This window comes from Patiria miniata, unplaced genomic scaffold (genome assembly GCF_015706575.1).
Source record: "Patiria miniata isolate m_02_andy unplaced genomic scaffold, ASM1570657v1 HiC_scaffold_2, whole genome shotgun sequence".
Classification (NCBI taxonomy): Eukaryota; Metazoa; Echinodermata; class Asteroidea; order Valvatida; family Asterinidae; genus Patiria; species Patiria miniata.
In genome coordinates, this window is record NW_024037058.1 from 11,471,002 (window position 1) to 11,495,924 (window position 24,923).

General features: G+C 41.0%; 2 protein-coding genes across 8 annotated transcripts; one reads left to right on the plus strand and one right to left on the minus strand.

Annotated features, from left to right (window-relative positions):
* The first annotated feature begins 4,266 nt into the window (after nt 1-4,266).
* Nucleotides 4,267-24,139, plus strand: LOC119726506 (UDP-galactose translocator-like). 6 transcript variants are annotated; one of them, XM_038198222.1, is made up of 4 exons: nt 4,267-4,470; nt 16,188-16,244; nt 22,022-22,365; nt 23,429-24,139. In XM_038198222.1, exons 1-4 carry the CDS (start codon nt 4,269-4,271, stop codon nt 24,095-24,097), a joined length of 1,272 nt encoding a protein of 423 aa, XP_038054150.1. In that variant the 5' UTR covers nt 4,267-4,268; the 3' UTR covers nt 24,098-24,139. The 6 variants fall into 6 exon arrangements, with proteins under 6 accessions (XP_038054150.1, XP_038054151.1, XP_038054155.1 ...); XM_038198227.1 differs by lacking the exons at nt 4,267-4,470; nt 16,188-16,244 and adding exons at nt 11,245-11,364; nt 14,856-14,941; XM_038198224.1 differs by lacking the exon at nt 4,267-4,470 and adding an exon at nt 11,245-11,364.
* LOC119726507 (mitochondrial intermembrane space import and assembly protein 40-like) lies at nt 5,556-10,042 on the minus strand. Of its 2 annotated transcripts, none has more exons than XM_038198229.1 (3): nt 9,829-10,042; nt 8,557-8,661; nt 5,556-7,285 (listed from the first exon to the last, which is right to left on the minus strand). In XM_038198229.1, the coding sequence occupies exons 1-3, from the start codon at nt 9,851-9,853 to the stop codon at nt 6,843-6,845; spliced, it is 573 nt and encodes a 190-aa protein (XP_038054157.1). In that variant the 5' UTR covers nt 9,854-10,042; the 3' UTR covers nt 5,556-6,842. The 2 variants fall into 2 exon arrangements, with proteins under 2 accessions (XP_038054157.1, XP_038054156.1); XM_038198228.1 differs by lacking the exon at nt 9,829-10,042 and adding an exon at nt 9,639-9,763.
* Nucleotides 24,140-24,923: the final 784 nt, after the last annotated feature.

Consider the following 24,923-nt stretch of genomic DNA (forward strand, 5'->3'; position numbering starts at 1 on the left):
CATTTTAAAAAGTCGGTCGCCTTTAAGAAGAAATTTGATGAAATTAATTTCTAGATTTCTAGTTGGATTCTAGATGCTCTGTGGTGCGATCTGAGGCTATTCCTGACCACCTGTAAGTTTGATCATTTTTTTTTGGAAAAATGGTGGTGTAACCGGCGCAGTGCCTGTCTTTATTGCGACGTCTATAGATATGTGGTTTTTTTGGGGGGGGGGGGGGGTTTGGATGCGCCCTTGGCCTGACCCCCCCCCCCCCCCCCCCCAGCAAACATCCGCCCCTGCTTCCAATGATTATATTACCCAATACAGCAACTATGAGCAAAATTTAGGCTCAGCGTTTAGTGTGGTTTGCAATATATATACCAGGGTTACAGCTGGCCCAAACACTCTTTTTAATTTAAGGCGACTCCCCTTTTTTGTTTGCTGAGCTAGATCATGCATCATCATCACGGGTCGGCTGCGGAGCAGTAGACTACCAGTTTCTCGGGTCTCTGCTGGGCTTGTTCCTCAATGATGGCGGCTGTGAGGCTGTGAGCTAGATATCACAATGTTATCATTGTTCACATGATGTTCCATAAGGTTCTACTAGGGTAACTTTGCCAATAAGCAAATTGGTGAATTAAGTGGAAGCTCATCAATACTGAGGTTTGGCAAGACAAATTGATGATATCTTGAGACAAGGTAAATGTGCGCAATTTGTGGGTATAATAGTAGCCTTTTGGGATCGTTACTATGTCCTCATAATTATTCAGTCACTTATTACGAAAATGTTAGTTAGGTAAGGGTGTGTAAATAGAATCACCAAAATAAACTTTTCAATAAATAAAAAAAATAAAGAATATACCAAACTATGGGAATAATAATTATATATTACACGACACGGATTAACAATTTATGTAAATCAGGTACATTTAGGTATATTAGGTCAAAATTAAGGGTGGCATGCGCCTACATTTTCTTCTCCATCCTTTGACTGATTGATCTGACATGGTTGCCTGCTATTACCAAAAAATGCCATCCAAAGTGTAATAATATTCCACTTTGGCTGGCCCACTAATAACGTAATAAGCTCTGACCGTGTTGCAAGTGGCCGATGGCACAAAATAATGGAACACCATACTTTTGGCCAATCCCCCTGCCTCCCATGAGACCCATAAAAATGACACAGGGCCCAATGCAAGAGCCAAGGTGATTCATACTAGTGCACAGGTGCATGCTTTCCAAGGTCTGTTAGGGAACCACCGAAGAAGCCCCCAGCCCTATTTTATACCACGTAACTATTACAATCATCATTTTTGTTAATCTTCCCTCTTCAAAAAAAAAATGCATGAACAGTGTCACGAATTCACAATTATTGTCAACTATTTCATGGTTTTGTTTGCTTTTTTGGACACTTACAATTTAGTACTGGCAGTGTTATGGGTCTAAAGGGGTTCGTTTTTAATCTTTTTTTGGAGGGGGGGGGGGGGGACACAGACGGACAGACCGACCGACAGACACCATTTTGAAGAAGCTCTGTTGCCAGAGATTAAAAACGAGATTTACCAAAAAGGATGTGAACAACGCGGTCCGGTTGTCTACTTACGTTCCTATAATTATAAGGGCGCACTGTGCAATAGTATACAAATATTGAATGCTTCGAGTGGTGTAGTAAAACTAGCCGCCCGAGGTGATCCATGGACATTCTATTTTCCCGAGGTGAATGGTCCATGGATCATCGAGGGAGGCTAGTTTTACTTCACCACGAGATAAAGCATTCAATATTTGTTTTATAACACTTCACCCACAGATTCTGCTTAATTTTAAATTATTTAAATCTGAACAGAGTTGAAATAAACTTTAATTTCAATACAAAATTGGTGGAAAATGTACTTCTCTCTTCCAAACTTCCCCTTCACGAAATGTTTGAACCCAACTCTGCGGCGCGCTCTCTTTGGAACAATACGCGCTATGCGCAACGCGCACACCAGCATGCATTTGCACACAAATACCGCGTCATGATCCTAACTGTTGAATAGTATTTCCCATTCCCCATGGGCGGATAGTACTTTTTGAGCCGTGGCATGAATGGGAGCAATAACGAATGCCACGTGATGTGAGTTCCACCAATCAAATGACTAGGATCTGTATGTCAGTTTTATACAACACCTGAATAAATCCCCGTCATCTGATTGGTGAATTGTAGATCACGTGACATATTATTATTCGGTATAATGCACGGTGCGACCATGCGTTATACCCATGCGTTATACCGTTTCACTTTGCGCTTGTTCCATGACGCGGTATTTGCGTGCAAAATGCATGCTGGTGTGCGCGTTCAGCGTAGCGCGTATTGTTCCAAAGAGCCAGCGCTACAGCGTTGGGTTCAAACATTTTCGTGAAGGGGTAGTTCAACATCTTTAAAATCGAAATAAATTGTAGTTTATAATTTACCAATCAAATGACGAGAATTTATTCAGGTGTTGTATAAAACAAATAACGAATGTTTTACGTTCGTGCGATGGAAAGAATAATTTCATTCGGTGACAGATTGAATGTTCTATTCCACTCGGCTTCGCCTCGTGGAATAGAACATTCAATCTGTCACCTCATGAAATTATTCTTACCATCGCACTCACAAACATTCGTTATTTGTATAATATAACATCAACTGACTAGCCGCCGTCAGAGAGCCCACCATGCAGCAGCGCGCAGTTTTTGTAAGCAAAAATGCATTGCGCGTAAATCCGGGGGGGGGGGGTACATCCGTTAATGTGTATTCTCTATCTCTTTGGTGGCGCTAACATTCTGACACTAATTTTTACGCGATGTTTGTATTCATATATTGTACAAATAATGAATGTTTGTGAGTGCAATGGTAAGAATAATTTCATGACGTGACAGATGAAGTGTTCGCCGAGTGGAATGGAACATTTCATCTGTCACCAAATGGAATTCTTATTTCCATTGCACGAACGTGAAACATTCATTATTTGTTTTATATAACACCAAGTGAATAAATCCTTGTCATCTGACTGGCTGACTTCTCAAAGCCAATTTATTCAGGTTAAAACTGTTTTAAAGTTCGACAAGTTCATCATATTTATATTGATGCAAACTGTTCGACAGGTTAAGAACAATCAGATTCAATTTATCTCGATTTAAAACAGCGCCACCACAATTAGTGACGCCGTGCAATGGAAGTTCTATTCACAGTGCCATTGCACTGTACTGTGCGCTGCACGAGCGCCGTGCGTTGGTACGAATAATTTAATGACATGTGATCAACGATCCACCAACCAGATGACTGGGATTTATTCAGGTGTTGTATAATAATGGCTGTCGGGTGACAAACGAGGCGTCTGACTCATGAGGCGTCGGACTATGACGTGAGGCGTCGGACTTATGGCGCGAAATAAAATGGTCGGACCTGCGAGGCGTGGGACCTGCGAGGCGTCGGACCTATTGGGCGTGGTACCTATTGAGCGTCGGATCTAGCGTCGGACTTATGGGCCCATTTGGTTGGGGGATGAGATTTTGTCGGACCTATCGTGGCGTCGGACTAATGAGCGGACCCCATCTATAGGCCCTACAGGGTCCCGCCGAGGTTTTGAAAGGATTGCTTCCTACGTACACTCCGTTTATCGAACAATGGGAAAGGTTCCTTCTCAGTCTAGGTTTGTCTGAATTCCCAACGTGACAATAAGGGAGGGGATGGGCATAAGGGGTGGGGCATTGATTGAGGGACACTCAATCAATAACTTCGGTACCAATTTCATTGTTTGTTTTCTTCAATTTTCAAGGCGTGTTGGGGCACAAAATCATGAGTCTGACATTATAAAGCCGATCAAGGGGGCCGTGCCGGGTGCCCGCATCCGCCGTTGTTTTCCCGCGGGTTTACGTTTTTTAAAGGGAAATGATGCTATACGGCACCGGTATTAGGCCCAGTACGTAAAAATTCCCGCTAAAACTGTGCCGAATACCTTGGACAGGCTTTTAACTTTTGAACTGAAAATATTTCCTGAAATAATAATTGTTCAATGGTCGGTTTACCAATTTTTTTTTACACACCGGTAACTTCTTTATATCATCCGGTCATATAATTTTATACCCATTCTTTCATGTCTCATCTGTCAATCCGTAAATTATTGCCCTCAAGATACCAGCACTCATTTGCTTGACTACTTTGACTGGTTGAGTTTGAGAGATCAGAGTTCGATCGAATGCACGCAGTTCCGAGTTGCTGGTATTTGCGAACTAAGCTTATACGTATAGTGTACATGTACACGTACATGTCTTGTACACGTGTCGCTGTATACAACAAAATTATACACAAACTGCGCGCATTTGAGTCAAGTCTTCGCCTGGTTAGAGGTTACTTTTTGACACGTACACGTGGAAACATGGCACGAAGACGTATGCAAGGGGCTGACGAGAAGACGACACCTCTCCAAAATGAAAATTCTAATCTCAACCTCCAGGGAACGGACGAAGGTATGTAATTCATTTTCATTGTTTTGACGAAAGGTGAGCTGTTCAATTAGGCCATTAGGCCTATTGTGCTGATTGTATTTAATAAAGTTAATTTAAAGACAAAACCCCCACATATAGTAATGCTGCCAACATCATAACATGCATGACACTTGACACTGCAGGTATTTTGCATAATAATATGAACTATAACTATATTCTGCCGTGGAGCTATTACAACAAAGGAGGTCAAAGGTCATATATAATTATAAATGTTTGATATTGTACAAATAAATACTATCAGCATTAGCCCCATGTCTACATTGTATATGGCAACCTTGCACTTGGGACTCTGGTGTAAATCGAGTGTGCCGGGCGCTATACACTACACTAGTCTATAGCTCCTTTCTTTATGGTGACACACCGTTTAAAATCCGTGGTATACACGTGTCGTCGAAGATCGGCGTCGTCACGCGTCCGGCAAAAGACCTCCTGCTGCCCGTTGGCTGTCGATATCTGACCTCCGTAGGCCTTCATGTACATGTACAAGTTCCAACGTCAATTGTATAATTGCCTATAATATAGCACTATTAAAACGGTCCTTGTCTACCACCTGCTAAGTAATACATGTAGTACTGGCATATAGGCATGATCCGTAAAAACATAAATACTCTGCAGCGATTAAAACACAAACTTATAGAATAAAAATCCAATTGTGGCAAATTTCATTTCATATATACATGTATGTTAGTTGTTATTTTCTACAAAGATCGGTTTTGCAAGACAAGGTCATGTCTTAGCTCCCGAGGACGGCAATGCGAACTTTCCTAACGTGACTGTTTCGGAATTATAATAACTTATGAACAGTGGTCGAAGTTGAGGACTTCGACCTCTGTCTCTAATAGAGTATAATTATAGAGGTATATTTTGCAATGTGCCACAATTCCCCCAACAAAATGAAATTACGAAAATCGTTAATTGGCACATCAGGCATGCATTCTTAAATTGAAATCCAGAGTTTAGCTCTGATCGTGGTGCACGACTCTCTCAAATTAATAATTCTTTGAAAATGCGACACGAACATAAAAGAATCGGTAAAGCAACTCCAGTTACAGTAAATGATTGTAAAGAATTTAATCTGTCACACACAATAGCCAACTCAATCACGCCACAAACTTTTTGGAGTTTGAACTTTTTCACAAACCTTATAGACACGCTACAATGTACATTATGGAATGGGCCCCGAAATAATTGAGAAAAAAAAATGGTTGGGCTCACAATTCTGCTAACATGAATGTACTGTACTGGCAACTATGAAATAAAATGCACGCACATGCATGTTCAGTCGAACACTGATAAGAAGAGCACTGTTAATACAACATGAACATGCTGTTTATTACAAGCAAAATATTAGGTCCCAAGTCTTTGTTTTCCATTACTGTCAATACCAGGTACCTGTTATAACAGGGTAATTTGTTAAGTCCCAAGGACCTTGTTATAAAGTTGTTCGACTGTACATGCATACACATTACACAAACCAGGATTATGTAACGCTTGTTTTTAACAGGGGTTGAAAATACATGTACATGCATTTTTGCTGGTACCAGTGTGTCCAGGTATAGTTCTCTTTGTAAATTTACTGACAGACTGACACTTCCGAGTTTGACTGGTTACCTATCCCATTGATTGCATGTCATGTGACTGCGCTGGTATACATGTTTGGGAGCAGCTTTACTGCTGTGTATGTGATGAACAAATACATACACCATGTACGCATTAGTCTGGTGCTGCTTGTTTCAAGTACTTTCATGAAATTATTCGACAGAACTTTCAGAAATTATTAAATCAACAAGTGTGCTCTGGGACTAGATTTACTAGTCTTGCCTTGTCTTGTTTCATTAACAAGCACACATTTATTTGGATTTTATAAACAAATATACAGGGCAGAAATGAATGGGGATCTGCTACTTAAAAGGCGATTGGCTCTAAATATGAGACGGAAACTGCAAACTGAGAGAAAAGACGTTACACCTGGATGAGGGAAAACATGTATGCTTTTATAGACTAATTTAAAAATCAACTAATGGACCCATATAAAACCAGTAACATTCATGCAAATGTGATTGGGTACCTACATGTAGTAATCTTATGCATCCTTTTTTAATAGGAAAGTTATTCGTTTTGAAAAGTTATAATTACGATAAATTGGTCCTTTTTGGTGACTTCATTCCTAACGGCAATCCACAGAGAAGGGCCACAATTCAAAATGCAAAAGAGTATTAAAACATTATAGTATCATGTCAAGTATAAAATCATCACAGGAAATAACGATTATAAAACTTAAGGTAACACTAAAAATTATCATATAAATGTCTATAGATTGAGATAGACAAGCATCAAGACTTGCTCCCCTTCTTCGAAGTAACATCATCGGTAATAATGTCTGCTGAAGCTCCTGAAGATGCCTTGTCCACAGCATCTTCATTGTTCACAACAGTGCTCATTCCACTGTCAACAGTGTCTGAATCTAATGGTGTAGCTGCTTCTTGGCGTTCACTGATGTGATGGACTGCGTCTCCTCCCGCTTCTTGGGCCGCCTCCTCTGCCTCTTGTACCATTTCCTTCTCCTTCTGCTCTCCGACGGGGTACAGCTCCGGGTACTGCACCATGCACTCCTGCATGGTGCGAAACTTGTCTATGCAGTCCGATCCCTTGGCCTCCGCCTCGCTGAAGTGGAAGCAGGAGAACGCCTCTCGGAATTCCACCCCGCAGGGTCCGCTGGCCATGCCCCCAAGGCAGGGGCAGCTCCAGTTGATGTCCCCGTTGGAAAGGATGAGACCTGATATGATATCGCGAAGTTAAAACTTGAATATCAGAAACACAACTTTGGTGATAGACAATCATTATCATAACACCCCTACTGTAACACCAAAGTTTAATTGTAAACAGTTTATGTTTTATGCATAATTTTTAGCATCATCCACAGAACTGCAGACATTATACTTGATCTAATAATTTGACATTATTCGAAGTTATATTCTCCTGAAATTTCAGCTTGAGGTGCAAAACCAATTCGATACTCAAAGTTTTTATTACATAAAAATAAAATTGGACTTGGTACTTCAGATTAGTGTGTGTGTGTGAGTGTAAATTATGAATGACTTTTGAATTTCCAAAGAATTTTTTTTATCAATGTGATGAAAGTTACAGGTTTCAATGTTTCAAATGATCAGGAATAATTGTTAATAAATAAATGTCAATGACATATATTGGTATTCAGGCCCATCACTGCACCATGCACTGGTAGAATTCCGGGTGTTGAACTCTTTCAGCTGAAATTTGGCATCATAAATGATTAGGTGACCACATCAGGTCATATAATAACATCTCATCATGGCCAGTAGAGGGCGCTTTGAATTGACCTATCAGACTTAACATTTCTCACTAGGAAATGGAGCCTAAGTTTAGCTAGTGCATCATTGGCCTAATGAGTTCAATATGGGAGTCAGCTTTAGATAGTCACATGTACATGACGAGAGCGCTGCATTCTGCGTGAGGTGTTAGTGTATGGGAGAAATGGGCCAAACAAACAACAGGAAATGTGAGGAAGACTTGGATACTGTATCAGAAGAACTAAGGGTGTTACAAAATGTACTTTTTTTGTGTTATTCTTGCGAGAACCATCAGGATAAAACTGAGCAATTTATAGATGCCGGTGAATTGTAAGGTCAGGGAACCAGTCTAGCTGGCTCTGTAGGAGTTTATACATGTTGGAGTGTAACTGATTAAAAACAAAATGCCGTCTAACTACATATGGTAAATTGGGATCCGTATTTTGAAATGAGCCAGTTTTTTCCAACGCTGGTCAACCGACCAGCATTGGAAATTTATACAAGACGGCACTTTTCTTGAAATGACAGCATACATGTACCAGCAGGTGCCACAAGTTTGCCGGATGCTTTATCTATCATTCACTAACAGTCCAGTAAGGTATTGCATAATAATTTGGTAGTTTTGTTTTTGATGTTTGCAAATGTTGTATATATTCCCTTTAAGACCAGATCCAAATTACTAATCATGGAACACATGTGCCTATGGTAACTTCTTTACCTTCTCCTTCATCGTCATCATCTTCGTTGACCAGATCTTTTACATTTGTTGTCTGAATGGGCTCATCGTGATCCTCTTTGGTCACAAAGATGATCCGGTCTTTTCCTGATGAATAATACAAAACACTTGTCAGAATCACACCACCAAAAAGAATGGGAACAACTTTGATATGAAAAGGGGGGGGGGGGGCTGTGTTGATAATAATAATAATTACGCGCACTAGACCTATCTCTGGAATCCATTCAAAGGTGCCGGTCTATAGATGTAAAGTAAAAAAAACCACCTCAATTATTTGGAAAAGCCATTTGGTACCCATCTTCCAAATGGGGGCGCTCTTCACAACTGACCATTATTATGCATACTGTAAATTTATATACCCATTTACACGACGCATTGTTGTAATGGGTTTTGAGCGGGTTTTCTTTTGTGGGATTGATGTAAGGGTAATCCTTATCTTTAGGACACCTCTATTTTTATGAGTTCTGTTCAAAACTGACTTTTGCAGGTGACTGTCCAGTACGGAAGTGACTTTTGCAGGCTAAAGCAGTTTTTTTTTCCTCAGATAAACTCATGTTAGTTGTCATTTTGAAAGCACTTTCAAAGAAAATGTGACTTTTCTGCCTTTTTTTGCAGTTTGCCATCTTGCTTTTTATATATATTTTCTGTTTGTCATCGTCGTCTTTAACCCCTCATAAATCAAAGCCCTGCCCTCTTTTTACAAAATTAAACCTGCTGATATTCAAGAAGGTGTCATTGCCAACTGTTCAAATGTGTCAAGAAACATCAGAATGTCACTTTTGAGTGTCATTTAGTCAGCTGTTTTGGTGAGTCTTTTAACCTTATAGGAACGGGGTCCTAAAAGTAAGGATTACCGATGTAAGAACTCTATACTATAACCATTTATTGAAATAATTGCTGAACACAAAAATGTTGTGACAAAAATCTGGGGGGGGGGGGGGGGGGGGGGCAGAGTGCCTCCTCTGCGCCCCCCCCCCCCCCCCCCCCGGATACGCCACTGCCTAAGCTTTGGGACTCTCATCATAGTACAAAAAAGTATCAAATGCGACTTCTACTGTACTCACTAGCGAAATACATTCTGCATCTCTTCACTGCACTGCATACACTGCTCACACACCGCAACATACATGGTATGTACATATTTATTGGACTTATTTGGAGGTAGGAAATATAGCCTATATTCACACTTCGACATCAGACTAAACTGTCGTGTCGATGTCATGACTGTCGAATTCGATATTTCAGTCTTCTTACCTTCCTGCGTACAATGTGACATCATCGCCCAATTAAGTAGCTCCACAAATTTGCAATCAAATAATAAGCCGAAAGTGCACTTAATGTTTCTGCTATGGCGCTATTTCGCTGGAGTACGAGTATACCGGCATGTTTTTTAACGTAGGACCATGGATAGCTGCTTGATGCCGCGCGCGCGATGATGCTTCAGCATATGTGCATGCGGCATGCGATATGCGTGATGTAATCCACGTGCGGGTTCAACATAAACTTCTCCCAGTCCACAGTTTCATAATCTCATGGTGCATACATTAAAAAAATAATTAAGGATCAAAACCTTTTACTTATTGTAAAGTCGTTTACCCACTGGGGCAAAGTATTAATAATACGACAAAAAAGTTTGCTCTTTTACTACGAAATAAAAAAAATCAGTAATTTGAAACTTGTTAGGGTGGGCCGGGTGCGATTTTTCCCCCAAACGATATCCGCATGGGGTAGTACGGTACGGGTGTACGCTATGACGTTTGGACTTTACTTTTCGTAAAAAATAGAAAAATATATTATTAGACAAAATGAAATGAATTCGAACGTAATGAAATTCGGACTTTATTTCTCTTTAAAATAAATCGTCCAAAGCCTCAAATAAGAAAAAAAAAAAAAAAATCGGTTAAAATGGTGATTCGAACCGCGAGGATCCTCGCGCCACAAAATTACGGATCCCATCTAGACCCGTGAATTATGAAATGTTTACACGCCACGTTCATGGGTCTAGATCCTATCCAACTGAGCTATCGAACTCAGCTCGACAAATCCTGGAAATAAATTCATGGTAATAAAATATTAAAATAATGTCAAATGTTTCCCCACCCCTCCCTCCCCCTGTCCCAGGTCCGATGTTGGGGTTTGGTCACATTTTCCATGCACCAAGGTCACTCAAATTTAATTAACATTGTTAGTAATATTACCATTAGCGTAGTTACTATTGCGCTCCACTCCCGTTTGCCATGTCGGGGATTGTCACTTAAATTTTGCCCGAGGGGTGGGGATTTTGTCACTTCAAAAGTGACAATCTCCAAGTTTTGGGTGGGCCAGCCCGGGGAAGGGGTGCGGAGTGTTGTATGGTTCGGTAATAAATAATTGGCGCCCGGCGCGGCGCCGCGGCTAGAACTAGAAGCTGTAGTGTTGGCACTTGGCAGTGCGTGTATGCAGTACACGAACGCGGCCGCGCGTACTGGAGCGGAAAACGACTTGCACAAGTTTACGGTCAAACGTCATTTCACTAAAATAAGTTGTTATACATTTTTTCCTCCATATTTTTAATACTCATACGTATGATTTAAAGAAAATATAAATACCCGCAATGTTTCTTATAATATATACATTGAATGGTCCACAAACAGTTTATTTTTTTCGTAAATTAGTAGAGCTGAAATAACAAATACTATTCGAGGATGTCAATCAATAATTCCAACATGGCAGCTTCAAGGGAAAGTGGTCGAGAAGCAGTCGTAAACATCGGAAATGGAAACGTATCACCTACTGTCTCGTCTAAAGCAGGTGGGAATGTTTAATACAGCAGGTGGCAGTGGTTGAAGCCTACTTGTTAGATTAGTGGGGCAGCAAATCAAACAGGTGTAATGTAGTGCAATCATGATTCAATCTCTGTATAATGTTGTGCATGTTGTTGTTGTATGCCCGCGGCCATGGCAATGCTGCGCGGCGCGGCAGCAAGTTGTTCACTTGTTGTCGGTTGTGTAGCTAGCCCGACTAGCCGCGGTGTAGCCATGGCAGTCAGCTGGTCAGTGCGCAGGGTTCGGAAAAGTGCCTGCATTTATTTGCATCGTATGCATAACTCGCTTGGTAAAATGAATATTCATGAGATCGGGGGACCACGTTTGGCATGTTTGGAAATTCATTTTCTTGAATTGATAACTAAAATGTAACAGACAAGTTAAGTTAGTCAGACAGTAGTGAGTTAGTCTTTAATTTAAAAGAAAGTTTTAACAGAAAGTTTGAACGCACACCACATATTAGCTTAAGTAATCCCAGCTCCAATGCTCATCAGGAATTCAACATTAGAACTGGAGGTCAATCTACGTCTACTTTGTATCAAGTGGGAGAAAATGCCGGATGCAGTCACATTTTGGCCCCCAGTAAAATGGTTCTTTTCCCCTATTGTTTTCCCCAAACCCAGATGAGATTAAACATACATTTTGTACCTAATACATGCAGCAGTTTCATACACGAAGCTAATGAATCACTTGAAATAGAACAACAGTGACTAAAATATGAAAAATATTGATCATTTTGGTGGCTTTTTGAGAAGAACCGTCCAATCTCGCTGTCACGGCAGTGTTTAGTTGTTTGTGCGCATGTGCATGTGTCAGTCAGGTTGACCAGATGAAAATCGAGAAATTGATGGAAACAAATCAAGAATCGAAAAATCTGCTAGATCATGCGCTTGAGTTGAGCAAATGATCCAGCAGATTTCTCAATTCTCGATTTTTCCATCAATCACACTACTTCCAATGCATGCTTTGCTTTAGGCCTCCAGGCCCAAGTCCATCATACTCCATCAGTATTTACATCGAGTCAAACCAGGCCTGCAGGACCAAGTCCCCCAAAATGGGAGATGGATTTGGATGGAGTTGGGGCGGTTAGGGTTAACCCTAACTCCCTACAGCATTTTTGCTTGGATGCGACGTCAATCCTGCCAAATCCGCCAACTGCCTTTATGTAAAAATAGAATGCATACAGCCTCAATCCTGCAAAATCCACCGTTATTTCTTGAATGTGGTCATTGGAGGGGTGACCATAGCCTTGATCCTGCAAAATCTTCCAGCAATCACTGTCATTATGTTCAAGCAGAGACATTTTTGCCATTAAGCCTCAATCCTGCAAAATTCTCCATTTTAAAGAGGATTTTGGTGGAAAAAGATGTACATGTACTTGTATGTGAATAATTTTATTGTATTTATATTTATGGGTATGAAAGGTATTCATCGAATATTTGATTAAATTGGGCTGCAATGTACAGTTACAGTCAACATGTCGACAGCTGCGGACACAGCTGTGAGTGCTAAGTCTACAAAAACACACACTGCATGTGTTGTACCATGTAATTTGCATAAATAACATGTGGCTTTACTGCCTTTTCATTAATTTGTGTGTGCAAGACAGAAATCGCTTGTTTCCCCAAAAACCTGAACGGAAAAATTATTTTCAGCCATAGTTGTATGCATGTATCTACCAATCATACCAGTAAAACCAAAGTTGGTACTTTTTATTAATAGTACAAAAATTGAAAAGGCTTGGCTTTGACCCTAATCTCCCTAACTCCATCAAAATTCATCCTCCCATTTTGGTGTATTTTGGGGGGACTTGGTCCTGCAGGCCTGGTTTGCCTAAATATTGATGGGGTATGATGGACTCGGGCCTGGTAGCGCAAAGCAAAGCATGCATTGGAAGCAGTGTGATTGATGGATTTTGGCAGACTTGGTCCAGTAGTTTAGTAAAAGACAGTTTTTGGGAGTTTCTGTTATCCCATTTTGCCCTTTGCAAACATCTTGTATTATAATACATTCGCTTTCAGATGAATCAGGTATTATTGTATTATTCATCACAGATCAGATATAAATGAGTTGGTTTTGATATTTAATTTCTGGTTTTTTTTTTTTATAAAAAAATGTTTATCGTCCTTCCTTGTTGGAAAAGGAGGCCCTTTTTATTCATGTTTTTTTTCTCCAAAATGGCCGCCCATTAAGTTATTTAAATTGTTTTCAAATTGTATTGCTTGCATGCCATTTGTTACTTTGATAATATCACCATTGGTTATTTTATCAGATGCATCTCCATTCATATTGAATTGTGCTATTCATTTCTTTGCCACTTTGGTACAAAATGTACATTTGCACTCACTTGAGCTCTTATGTTTGCCCATTGCCGAGAGTGAACTTTTATACACGAAGTGACCATTTAGCTGCGCAACGTTTTAAACAATTTAAACATCTTAGACGAGGATAATAACAGCATTTACGACGGCTGTTTTGTGTGGGAATTTGTTCGTTCATGAAACAGTCGTTGGCTCACATTAGCCCGCCATTTTGGAAAATTATTTTGTGTGACTTTCTTTGGAATTGTTTGGCAACTCTAAAAATTATGTTACAAGTAAAATAGAAATTCATTTTCTTCAAACATGAAGTGGTGAGCGTCTTGTATCAGCCTTGATAAGTTGTGCAATAACGGGCTCCACAACTCGTCCTCCTCCACAGTGAGTCTGTTGCCTTCCCAGCATTGAATAATGCTGGTGCACATTTAACACCTTGGTTGAGAGGAGTAATTGAGGTAAAGCGCCTTACTCAAGGGCACAACACGCATGGCCACAGCGGGGCTCGAACCCACAACTTCACGATCATGAATCCTGTGCTCTACCGCTAGACCACACATGCCCTTTAAAAATTAAGTGTTCTTCCAGCCACGTCTCTTCATTCAAGCATTTTTGCTGCATGCTGATTGGCTACACAATGAAGTAAAATGATCCGGATGCGCGCACGACGTCATAACTTCATATCACACAGGTCGACTGTGACTGATTCTGTCGCATTACAACTGATGCTGATCGTCGCAGTGACACTCGAGTCGCAAACAACTGGCGATTGATACCGTATGTTCCCGACGGTCGTAGCTCAGATGTCAGGCGCAGCGCGATCCTGAAAAGTCAATTGCTGAGTGTTCTGTGTCATCGCAAGGTTGGCCTGAGGGTGGCCTTACATGTACATTCATGAGTGCTTGGTGATGTCGTTCATTTTCCCATTCATTTCTCCATTCATGTTAAGGCCAGTTCATACTTAATGCGAATGCAATGGCAAGCGAATTTGACGTCACAAACCATTGCTGCAAAATTTGCAAGAGTTGAAATATGTTTTCAACTGTTGAGGAGTTTGCCGCGTGAACAACCTGCCGTGATGTTACAAATTCGCAGTCGTGTTTGTTTTGGCGCTTGGTATGAACTGGCCTTTATTTTTGGATTCTTGGTTCCTTCTTCTTAGTGCTCTTAAACTGTATGATGCTACACGTACACGTTTGTTGAAGAACATGAACTCATTGGACTTCCTCGGGATACGGCATCCTTATGGTACATACATTTTGTGTACGCACAGCTTTAATTTCAGTGTTTCCTTTGGTGCTGAACCCTTGCATGTTTTCATCATTTAGCGCTGTCATGGCTGTGCCTGGTCATTTCAACTAACAAAAAAATCTGAATTCAGACTGAACGTATTGACTGCTGCCAAGTGAGGGGTGTAACGATAAATGATAAAAATTAATATCACTTGATTTATGCTGAAATACATGTACCAGTATGTATTGCAGTTGCAGTTGCAAACTGCAAAAGGCATGGCTGAGCAAAAGAACAACATGTTTACTTTTTACTGAGAATTTTAGATGTTCCATGTTTGTATAGTATTTATCTGCCACGAGGAGTAGAATTGGGCTCATTGCTTTCCAAGAGCTTGTACAGTGTACAGTTTTGCAGATACATGTACATGTACGAACATTTACCACTTCAACAGTTACAGGTCAACATGTATAGTACATGTACGTGTACGTATACCTATTTCATGTAGATAGCTTGAGTTGGCTGGCTGATTTAGCCAGTTCACACCGGAGGCCGTGATAACATGCACTGGCTGTTTTTGTGTACAGGCATGGCTGCTGGGTTAAAACGTCAAGATTGCCTTGACTCGCCTCTGTTGTGCACGGCCCATTGTTGTACAATTTACGCGCCATTGCACACCCCGGAGTATTGAACTATGTGAGGTTTTGGCAAGAAATATCGTACAAATACAATGTACTGTTGAAATGACTCTTGTGAATTATTTTTGGCATTTGGCTGTGTATCAGAAGTTGGGTGGAAAATTTTGTCTTTTGAAAATTTCGAAATTTTTGGCAAAAATAAACCCGGCGCGAAGTGGTTAAGACTGTGGTAGGAGCATGTGTACCTGTAAGTACACGTGTTTATGTACATTGTACGTAGGTGCTGCAATCAATGGAATACACCTTTAGTACGTGGTTACAACTTACACGTAGGCCCTACAATGTAGTTGTTATGGTTATAGAGTGAATGATAAAATTCTTTTTATTAAAAATTTACACTTACAGTAATTATGATGATTAATTTAACGATCGTTACACCCCTGCTTTTCTCATACATTGTTCATGTATGCTACCGGTACACATAACATTGGCTCATCATCCATCATTGTTTATCATCAAATGGCTCACATTTTTGCGGCTGAATGCTTTGCCCGGGAATTTTGTAGCATTGCTAGTTACTATTGTGATGTAAGATGTATTTCTGTGTTTTTTTGGTTTCTTTGAAGACTTAGCTGGAGCAATGTCAGTACGTCAACAGGTTCAGGATAGCACCACAAAAGAAGGTGAAATTTTGTACAGAAAATTTGCTATTCTTGTTCATGTTGTTAAGAAATAGAAAAAAAATGTGTTTTCCACTCTGAGTAAAAAGTGATCAGCTTATAAGGTTGTTAAGAGCCTGTCTTAAAATCCTGGTACCGGTACCGGTATCTTAAAGTAAATAACGGGGAAATTAGATTTATACGTTCGTAGGAGATTGACGTTTAGAAAAGCTTCCATTGACATGATTGATGGCAGTTTTTGCTTGTGCCAGAAGGGCCAGCCTACATGTGCTCCATTCACAAGTCGGCCATTGTACATGTGTACACTGTATTAAATTGAAAGCGAGATATAATATAAAATTGAAAGCAAGGTAATATTTTCATTTTTTGAAGTTGGGAGTGGAAATGGAAGCAGTGACATAGGCTAAGGCTAATTACATGCCACATGCATGAAAAGAATAGCAGTTTTAAATTGATTGACTAACTTTTGTGCACTCTGGGGAGTGGGGCCAGCTTCGCTAGGCTTGCTTTGTCTGGTTAATTTTTCTCTCCTTTTTCTTTTCTTGGCTATGCAAGTTGCAAGTAGTGCTTTTTACCGTAAATTTATTTTTATGCGTCTGAGTTCATTGACGTTTGTGTGACACTACACACGGACCGTGAAGGACAAAGAGTCAGCTGTAGAGGACAATATGCCGGAAGCCATCAGCTGTAAAATTAAAGCTGTAAAAAGTGGTCAAATCAAAGCTAATTAATACTTGTCGGCACAAGTAAGCATGCTATTGAAAAGAATTTAGCCATTGTACACTGTACATGTACATTGTACACATTACTTCTCGTGCACAATTTTTGTTCCTACCGGTATTCATCCCTTTTTCTGTTCTCCCCTCTCCCCCCCCCCCCAAAAAAAAAACCCTTCTGTTTTCTTACAACATTTTAACATTACTACATTTTAATTTCTTCACGTAATGTAATAGACAGAAAACTCATATTCAAGGTTTTGTTGTAGTACATACATGTACATATGATGTACATTTACCAGCTTATGGTATTTGAAAATGTTAGTTTTATTAGTTGCTGCATGTTGTAGTACAGAGTAACTCGATCTGCATGCTCTTCACCATGTTCACTATTAAACTTCACATGTACCGTACATGTAGTTATGGAGGTAACGTTAAACTCGTTTATGGCACCTTTTTTTTTTTAATGTGTGACAGTGTTGTACAATGTACGTAAGTTTTATGGCTGTATTCATTTCAGTGTTATTTGCACTGCCCATACCCATATGGAATAAATACAAATACAACAATTTTGCATTAATCGTTAATGAAAGGATACCGGTACGTTGGAAAAATAAATTGATAAAAATTAAAAGCTACATGTACATACATGTAGGCCCTATGTACTTCAATATGTGCTTGTGTGTAATGCTCTTGCCAAGTTTAGTTGCAAGCCCTCAGTTTAATATTGCTTCAGCTGACGGCGATCTAACAGATGTTTCTGTAAAGTGCAAACATATTTTGCACACGAAGATAAACCTATGGCACACGATAATCGAGGTGACTAATTGCAATAAGGGTTCTTACTGTCAACTGTAGCCATCTCACACACTGTGTTGACATACGATGTATAATTAATTTTTAAATACATGTAGTTGGTTAAAGAAATTTCATAAAATGTGCATTATTGCTTACCAAAGTGAGAATCTAGTGAACAGGAATTTATTCTCTTCGTCAGCTACTGGTAGTCTGCAACATCAGCTTTTTGTCTGTAATGGCGCATGCCTCCCATCTTTTCAGTATTAACGGTATGGTACACGTAGTGCATGTAAAATTGTTTTATAGGCTCAATCCTGCAGAAACAGTTTTGGCACTCGCTGGTAGATCTGTTCCCTAGAGGACTACATGTAGTTCGTCCGCTACCCGGCAGAAGGGCATATGACTAGCATTCCAGACACGAAAATCACTTTTCAAGAAAATTGCATTGGAAGGCTTCACTGTTGGACCACATGTATTCTGAATCCAATGTTCTCCCACGCGTATTATAAATCGTACAAGTTTTAAATTTGTCACATGTTTGAATCATACTTTTTGGAACAACTCGTGCTAATTTCCGATGGAAAAACTTAAAATGAAGGCCGTTTTCTGCACTTGCCCTTTCTAGGAACATTTTGGTGATTACGCTTTTGGCATTTATAAGGACGTACATGTACCTGGAACTTGCATGCCCTTCTGCCATGTCTGCCAGGCACACAATGAGTTATGCTACATGTACCGGTATGAACTCTGTGCTACTGTGTGTTTGTAACTGTAGGGTGGTGCTGTGTTGATATTTGCCAAGAATTGTAGCCTCAATCCTGCAAAATCCTCCAATTGGCCGCATGGAAAATAGCAGCCTCAATCCTGCAAATTCCTCCAGGGGTAACCACTGCCTGAATCCTGCAAAATCCTGTGGCATGAGTGACTGTCAGTATGTTTAGGCTTGCTGGCCAGTGACATCCTGGAGCAGTATGGAGGAATTCAAGCATAATCCAGGCCTACATATATTCATGCATGGCTGAGCAAAAACAACACAAGGTCTGGCCCAAGACCTTGACGAAAAGCATCCTACGTAATCAGTAATGCACTTTTGCCACGTAACCTCAATCCTCCAAATTCCTCCACTTTGGCAAAGAGGATTTGAAAGGATTCCGGGCGGTTAGGGTTAATGCTCATGAAGAATGCATCACATGACCTTTTTCGACAGTGATGTTCACAGACTCCGAACATCCACAGGTGAAATGACTGCACCTGAGTACATGCTAACATAGCTCCATGCTAACATGACCCCCAAGTGACTCTCACTGATACTCTCAATCATGTCAATTGTCTTTCAGTACTGGGTGTCTTTGTTAGTTTTACTATTCTGGGGGGGGGGGGGGGGGGGGGGAGGGAGGAGGGGTGGGTACTTGTGCACGAAGTCTATAGAGGCACTTCCTAACCAACGTTGGACTTAAAACCAAGTGGGTAATGGACTGGGTTTTATTCGCTGCCCGCCGCGCACCGCGCCGCCACATGGGCAGATACACCGCACACCGTCCCACGACATGTGCTTGTGTGTGGTACATGACACTTCAACGCAGTGTGCATCCTATGCCCCAATATGCGTGTTCGTCGAACCCAATTAATTTTTTTTTCATGTCGAACCCAGCCTATGATAATAAACATGACACACTGCGCAGTGCTACCTGTAGATATTGGGGGCGCCGACATACATGTACAGTTAACATGACCATCCAGCAACTTGTTCTCAGGACTTTCATGCAAGAGTCACAAGTCAACTATAAGCTCTACTGTTTTTGCCCACGACTAATGTTCAACCTGGAAGTGCCAGCCCACCGTCCTTTTAAAATGTTCACATTCTCACCATTGGAGAGCATACATTCTATACTGCTTGGTGCCCATTAGATAATGTACCGGTATGATCAGGGCCATCACTAATTTTGAGAGGACCAACCACTCTGTGTTGCCAGACATGGTTTCCTGTCTGAGCTGAAAGTTTTCATAGCCGTTTTGACTCGCTGACATGACTGACCTCATATTGTTCGATTGCCCACATGTACACACTCTACATGTGCATGCATGTATACATTGTACATGCACAAACTTTTAATGTACAATGTACGGTACATGTACATGTACCGGTACATACAAATTGTACATACACAAACAAACATATTGTACCACAGAACTAATCCCACATTCTCACTGCATGAAATATGTCACATAATGTGATTAACTAATTAACTAATTACTGTGCAAGTATGTACACAGTATATACATGCATGTCTGTGCTTTGGGAGTGTGGCACCGCCCCCCCCCCCCCCCCAAAAAAAAGGTCCCTTTTTTTTTTATAAAACTCATGGGCTAAAAGTTACCTGATGTTACTGGTTATACGTGTGACGTTATTCATGCACATTGTTACAATGAACCCTTTTATGGATAGATCAGAAGTGTGCAGTGAAGGTACCGGTACCGCACATGTACATGTATGCTGCGTGTTGCATCCTGGGATAGTTTGTGCGACGAACTGAAGTATCGGATATCAGACTTGAGTCTAAGCTGAATAAGGAGTCCCCCTAATTCATAAGCCGAATAGAAAAAAATACAGCTAACTTAGTGTGAATTGATTTGGTTTCATTCAATGTCTCATTGGAAATTTCACAACTTTTGTAATGCTACCAAATTATTTGTTTGGGTGCCACACTAAAAAAAGCATGAGAATTAAACCCCTCTTCTTTAAGTTTAAGTTTTAAGTACGTTACATGTGTGAATTCACTGGACAACGTCTTTTGTTCACAACAATCTGCACGTACATGTACTGGTATTTTGTATTCATTTTTTTTTAATGCTTCTTTGCAGTCCACTGAATACTGATAATATATTTTTTTCATGCAGACTAAATATTTATTGGCCTTAAAGCCCATTGATCCGTGCACTTTTGGCAGATGCTAGGTCTGAACGCTTAGCACTCTGTTGTGTGTAGCAAAGTTTCCTACATGTATTCACAGTGGTTCAGTGATTGCGGTGCATTTCCAGATGTCATTGTATTACGTAAAGGTATGGATAGGTCTAGTTCAGACACCTTTCTGTTCTTATAAGGTCATCAAACATGATTCTGATTGTAAAAGTAATGGGCCATTCTTATCTTTGAAAAGGGAAATACATGTGTTAAACTGTGTGATGTGGACCGACCGTGCATACATCATGTACTTTCTCCCTTTTTATCACAACACTTTTTATCAGAAAGTGCAGTTGTGCATTTACTGCATTTTGGATGTTTTGCTAATTAATCACAACAGACGAAAGGCTGATTGCATTCGTAAATTTGAGGCTTTGCATGGTGGAGATACTAATGAATGAAAGGTTTGCGGAAACACCATGTGGGAGTAATTCCTCAAACCAAGAGAATGGTTCTGAAAAGGACCAGAGGTACATGTATGAACTCCACGTTCTGGTCAGTATGCTCTGACCATCTTCAGGAGAGTGCCCATGATGATGGTCGGAGCATATACTGACTGGAACGTCGAGTTTATACCTCTAGTTCTTTTCAGAACCATTCTCTTGGTTTGAGAAATTATTCCCACATGGTGTTTCCGCAAACCTTTCATTTATTATGCATTCATACTCGGATAGATGCATGTGGTATATTAGATTTGATTTGTACATTGAATTATTTTCAGTCACTGCTTATTAATCCCTGAGATTTTGTACGAATCCATATTTGCCATTTGCCAAACCAACACCAACAGGTCTACTTCTCAGACATGCACAAATGCAAAGAGTGTGTCTTTGTTTCTTTAAGGATAGGTTTCCTGTGGGATTGATACAGAAGTTTTAGCCCAAACTGTCCCCAGTGCGGTGCAGTATAAGCTTTCCCTCTTGTAATTCCCTGCACACTTTTGCTGTAAAAAAAGGGAAAGTGTCGTGGGATAATCCATCTTCAATAGGCAGTTTGACACACTCAGTGTGAAAGTAAAAGTGAATGCAAATTTGCATTGTCACGCAACAGTTAGTGCACCCTGCAAATTTACTGCGGGTGAACTCCAACATATATTTTATTGGGGATGTCACGTGATGCGTCAACATTCACTTTGCATTTTGCATAGGCCTGCCCTTGACCCAGGACTGCTTGTAGTTTTTAACCATGTTTTTACTTTTGCTTGTACATGTAATAAATTTGTATTACAAAAAATAACAGCTGGGCTGCATTTGGGACAGTGTAGGAACTACTGGACTTATGCAAATTTTGGTTTTGTTCCTCAGGCGCGGCTACCCACCTGAATCTGAAATATGTCAGCCTGTTCCTGCTGGTTCTTCAGAATGCCTCCCTCATCCTCACCATGCGCTACACGCGCAACCAGCCCGGCGCCATGTACTTCTCCACCACGGCGGTCTGCGTGACGGAGTTTGTCAAGATGACCACATGCGTCTTCATTTTACTCTACCAACACAAGGGCAACTTTGTGGAGCTGGGCAAGCTCCTGTGGAACACCATTGTGCTCCAGCCTGTCGACACTCTCAAGGTGGCCGTCCCTGCTTTCATCTACACGGTGCAGAACAACCTGATGTTCATAGGGGTCTCCAACCTTAGTACGGCAACGTTTCAGGTATGTCTGCTAATTCTATTTTACGGTGTGTGGACTTGTAGTAAAGTTAATATGTTCAGAACCTCAGTAAACTTGTTTACACAGGGTTGGACGAAGGAGCCTAAAAATATCCACCATTTGTTGGTGATACATGTGCTGGTACTTTCAAAGTAACTTGCTGTCCATAATTTTTTTAACAAAATAGACTCATCGTCAAATAAATGCAATACTGAGTGGCACCACAATCGTCTGCACAGCAAATTGATTCTTTACTTTTTGAGTCGCATGCATTTTCATGACAAGTTACAAATATGTGTACATGTACCGATACATGTACTTCCGGTACATACACCCAGAGGTCCGACAGACAAAGGGAGAACAACAGATCCTTTGTGTCCTGAACTTGGGCGTTGCGTCTTCTGTTGAAAACGGTCCTTGATCGTACAGTTATGTGCTTAGTCTTAGTGTTATATTACAGGGACAAAGGGAAACACAATTCATTGTCCCCAAGAGTTTAGTAAAACACGACTGTGTGTACTTTGTACATGGAAGATGTACATGTACCGGATGTGTACTGTGTCACTTGATTGTGGTACCTCTCTTTTAACCCTCCGCCTTTGGCAGGCAAATTCAGCAAAGTCAAAATCAATTGATTGACTGCTTTTAACAGTTGAGTGCTCCCTTCCTACATGAAGCAGGATTGACTCCAGTTGTAACTTGATAAAGCTTTGCTTTGACTAGAGGAGATTGATAAACCAGCTGTTCTTACCAGTTAGTTGCTTTTGTCTGTTGATTGAATTTAACTAGTCAGGGTTCCTCCATTGTACATGAAATATGATCTGACCGTTGGTGACTTGCCTGTGTGAAAAGTTATCGAATGGGCAATGGATTGAATTTCTGTCAGTGAATGATCAGTGAGAGAGTTAAATGGTTTCTAATTGAAGTCATGTGCTGTTATGAGATGTGCATACGTTTATCAGTGGTTCTTATTAGAGGTGTTAAATTGATTACAAAATAATGCTGTTATCATTATTAGTACCATAACCATCTTTGTGATATCTAATTGTCTCCTTGACCTACATAGGTGACCTATCAGCTTAAGATCCTGACCACAGCTCTGTGCATGGTAGTCATGCTGCGCAGGAGCCTGTCAGCATCCCAGTGGGTGGCTCTGATTCTCCTCTTTGCGGGCGTGGCCATTATCCAGATCCAACCCTCGGACCCTGCCAAGAGAGCTGCCGAGGTATCCCACACCGAGCAGAACTACATCCACGGCCTGCTGGCCGTCATCGTCGCCTGCTGCTTCTCGGGCTTTGCCGGGGTCTACTTTGAGAAGATCCTGAAGGGCTCCAAGACCTCCATCTGGGTGCGCAACATCCAGCTGGGTCTCTTTGGCACCTTGATCGGCTTGGTTGGGATGATAATGAAGGACGGACAGGGCATCTCAGAGAAGGGCATGTTCTATGCTTACACCCCCTTCGTGTGGGCAGTCATCGGTTTACAGGCCTTCGGCGGTCTGACCATAGCCGTGGTGGTCAAGTATGCGGACAACATCCTCAAGGGCTTTGCCACCTCGGTCAGTATCATAATCTCCACGGTGGCCGCAGTCTACTTGTTCCATTTCCAGGTTAACCTTCAGTTCTGTCTCGGTGCGGGACTGGTCATTTCAGCCATCTTTCTGTACGGTCGGCCCAAGCCCCCAGAGAAGGCCCCGAGTCCAGAGCAGCCGGCGAATGGGGGGTCGGGTAAATGAGAAGTAGCTAATTGTAGTAATGAAATCAGATAATGCAGAGGGTGAAATCATAAGCGAAAGACTGCTCGGACAAAAGTATAGAATTTAGTTAGGGGCATGAAATTTGACTGAGCTTATTCATTTTTGGTCAGACAAACATAACGATAAACCGTTTAAAAAATGTCCGATGTTCGACTTTAATTTCACCCTCTGATAGCTTGGGACCAGTTTCATTGCGCTGCTTAACAGCTAGCAGAAAAGTTGTGCTTACTGTAGCAGAAAATCATGCTGCTGCTTAAGTACACACACATGGCATGTGTGTGCCAACACTGATTGTTACGTCACTGATGTAAGCAACTTCAGGGTTAAGCGCGCTTTTGCTGTGCTAACTGCTTTAAACAGATCCAGCCCTGATTATTTTGACATTGACCGGACCCAGACACGGGACTGGTTTCCACGAACCTCGATGCCAGATCGGTTTAGTCTGTCATGTGCGGGTAGCACACCCTGATATTTCAGGCATTGCTCGCTGCCAGCGGGTCACAGACAGATATTTCCGGTCTCGCTAGTTGCGTGTTTATCCTTCTTCCGTTCGAATAGCGCAAAACCTTTGCGTGTATGCACTTCATTCGACGTCTGTATGAAATAGATGGAGGCTCTGTTAGCAGAAAATCATCAGCTAAGCAGCGTTATGGAATTAGGCCCAGGTTGTTAGTTAGTAGTGCTTGCTTTTATATTGCTCAGTAGGCAAATGATGTCCTGTATTGTTTGGTTTAAATACTTGATGCAGTAAACACCATTATAACTATCACTATACGTTTCAAACCACTGGACGCTGTTTTGTCAT

Bases quoted from the DNA above. Each gene is read 5' to 3' on its own strand.
- LOC119726506 (XM_038198222.1), top strand. From the start codon at position 4,269: ATGTCTTGTACACGTGTCGCTGTATACAACAAAATTATACACAAACTG. The intron at 16,245-22,021 runs GTGAAATTTTGT...TTTGTTCCTCAG, and splicing joins GGATAGCACCACAAAAGAAG to GCGCGGCTACCCACCTGAAT. The intron at 22,366-23,428 runs GTATGTCTGCTA...TGACCTACATAG, and splicing joins TTAGTACGGCAACGTTTCAG to GTGACCTATCAGCTTAAGAT.
- LOC119726507 (XM_038198228.1), bottom strand. From the start codon at position 9,714: ATGTACATACCATGTATGTTGCGGTGTGTGAGCAGTGTATGCAGTGCA. The intron at 8,662-9,638 runs GTGAGTACAGTA...ATTATTCATCAG, and splicing joins ATGCAGAATGTATTTCGCTA to GAAAAGACCGGATCATCTTT. The intron at 7,286-8,556 runs GTAAAGAAGTTA...ATATCATATCAG, and splicing joins TGATGACGATGAAGGAGAAG to GTCTCATCCTTTCCAACGGG.